The 1,348-nt window shown below is 26.7% G+C and overlaps 1 protein-coding gene across 1 annotated transcript; it reads right to left on the bottom strand.

Annotated features, from left to right (window-relative positions):
• Positions 1–570: 570 nt before the first annotated feature.
• On the bottom strand, positions 571–894 carry LOC130504016 (uncharacterized). Its single transcript, XM_056998591.1, has one exon. The coding sequence runs from the start codon at positions 892–894 to the stop codon at positions 571–573; it is 324 nt and encodes a 107-aa protein (XP_056854571.1).
• Between the last annotated feature and the right edge of the window lie 454 nt (positions 895–1,348).

Raw genomic sequence — 1,348 nt, 5'->3', positions numbered from 1 at the left:
AATTTTGACTTGGGAGTTTTTAAAAAAAAATCTAAGCTTGCGATATTTGATTTTATCGGTTTATAACTTACATAATAGTTTAATTACTATATATACTTCCCAAGAACATTTATGTGTTCTATATTAAACATATAAATAGAATACATATACTTAAGTAAATTAATGAATGAATATATATTTTTAGAATGAGTTCTTTAAATTAAAAATCGTCTTATTAGAAATTATTCATGCCACTGTTTTGAGGTGCGGCTACTTTTGTATTTGCTATTTTTCTTAATTATATTTCAAATTGTATTTAAATAATTTAAATAAAAAAACATATGTAATTTTTTTAAACTCCAAAATATTAATATATAAACGTTGTGCAACCTGTTGCAAGTGATATTTTAAATGCAGTAAGTTTGTTTTGATATTTTTGGGGTCTTAATAAAATATTGTAAAAGCGAAAAAGAACCAAAAGAAGGAAAATATTTAAATAGGACACACATATATAAATGATTTTATTTTCAAGTTGTATGAAAATAAATATACTTTAATCAAAAATCCACATATAATTATGTCAGAATATAATTAAGCCGGTGATAACCCTTTTGAAACAGACTCACAGTGAGCCCATACTTCATCTCTTTTCTGTAAATATTTCGATTCATTTCCGATCAAACTAGGTCTGTCTGCGACAAGTTTGTCATAACACTCTTTTCCTTCTTGAACAAGCTCCTGGCAACAAGGAACTGATGCAACTCCATTTCCAAAAACTTGAGAAATGATATGGAGCGCACACTTTGGACTGATTTTAACAATACATTGATCCCATAACTTTTTTGGCTCATTTTCCTCTACAGCTAATGAAGGAATACATGTACCCGCCACAACTAGGATAACAAAAGACACCATAATTACGTTAAACTTGACCATGATTATTTGTTATATGAGGATTTACTGTTGAATTTTCTCAAGTTAGTAATAACAAAATAGTTTTTAAATTTATGATGTTATTGGAATAAACGATGAGAACCCTATTTATAGATACGGATAATCAATATTAAACATTTATTTCCGATACAAAAATTTACTTTAGACGGTTTTCTAATTCATTAACATGTGTTAGGTAACATTTTTCTCGATGAAGTTAATCACTACTTAGATTAATAATTTAACGAAAATTAAATTAGGATTCCTGTAATATGAAATTGAACATACCATAAAGAAGTTATATAAGTATTTCAGTTCCAGTTAATAATATACTAGATATTTTAGATGTCATCAACATATATTTTGGTGGTTGTTTATAAACTTACGAACAAAAACCAAAAGTACAGTCTAACATGTGGTTAGTTTCAAAAATGAT

Source organism: Raphanus sativus, unplaced genomic scaffold, assembly GCF_000801105.2.
Source record: "Raphanus sativus cultivar WK10039 unplaced genomic scaffold, ASM80110v3 Scaffold1303, whole genome shotgun sequence".
Classification (NCBI taxonomy): Eukaryota; Viridiplantae; Streptophyta; class Magnoliopsida; order Brassicales; family Brassicaceae; genus Raphanus; species Raphanus sativus.
This window is presented reverse-complemented; position numbering and strand designations above follow the sequence as displayed.

Bases quoted from the DNA above. Each gene is read 5' to 3' on its own strand.
- LOC130504016 (XM_056998591.1), bottom strand. From the start codon at position 894: ATGGTGTCTTTTGTTATCCTAGTTGTGGCGGGTACATGTATTCCTTCA.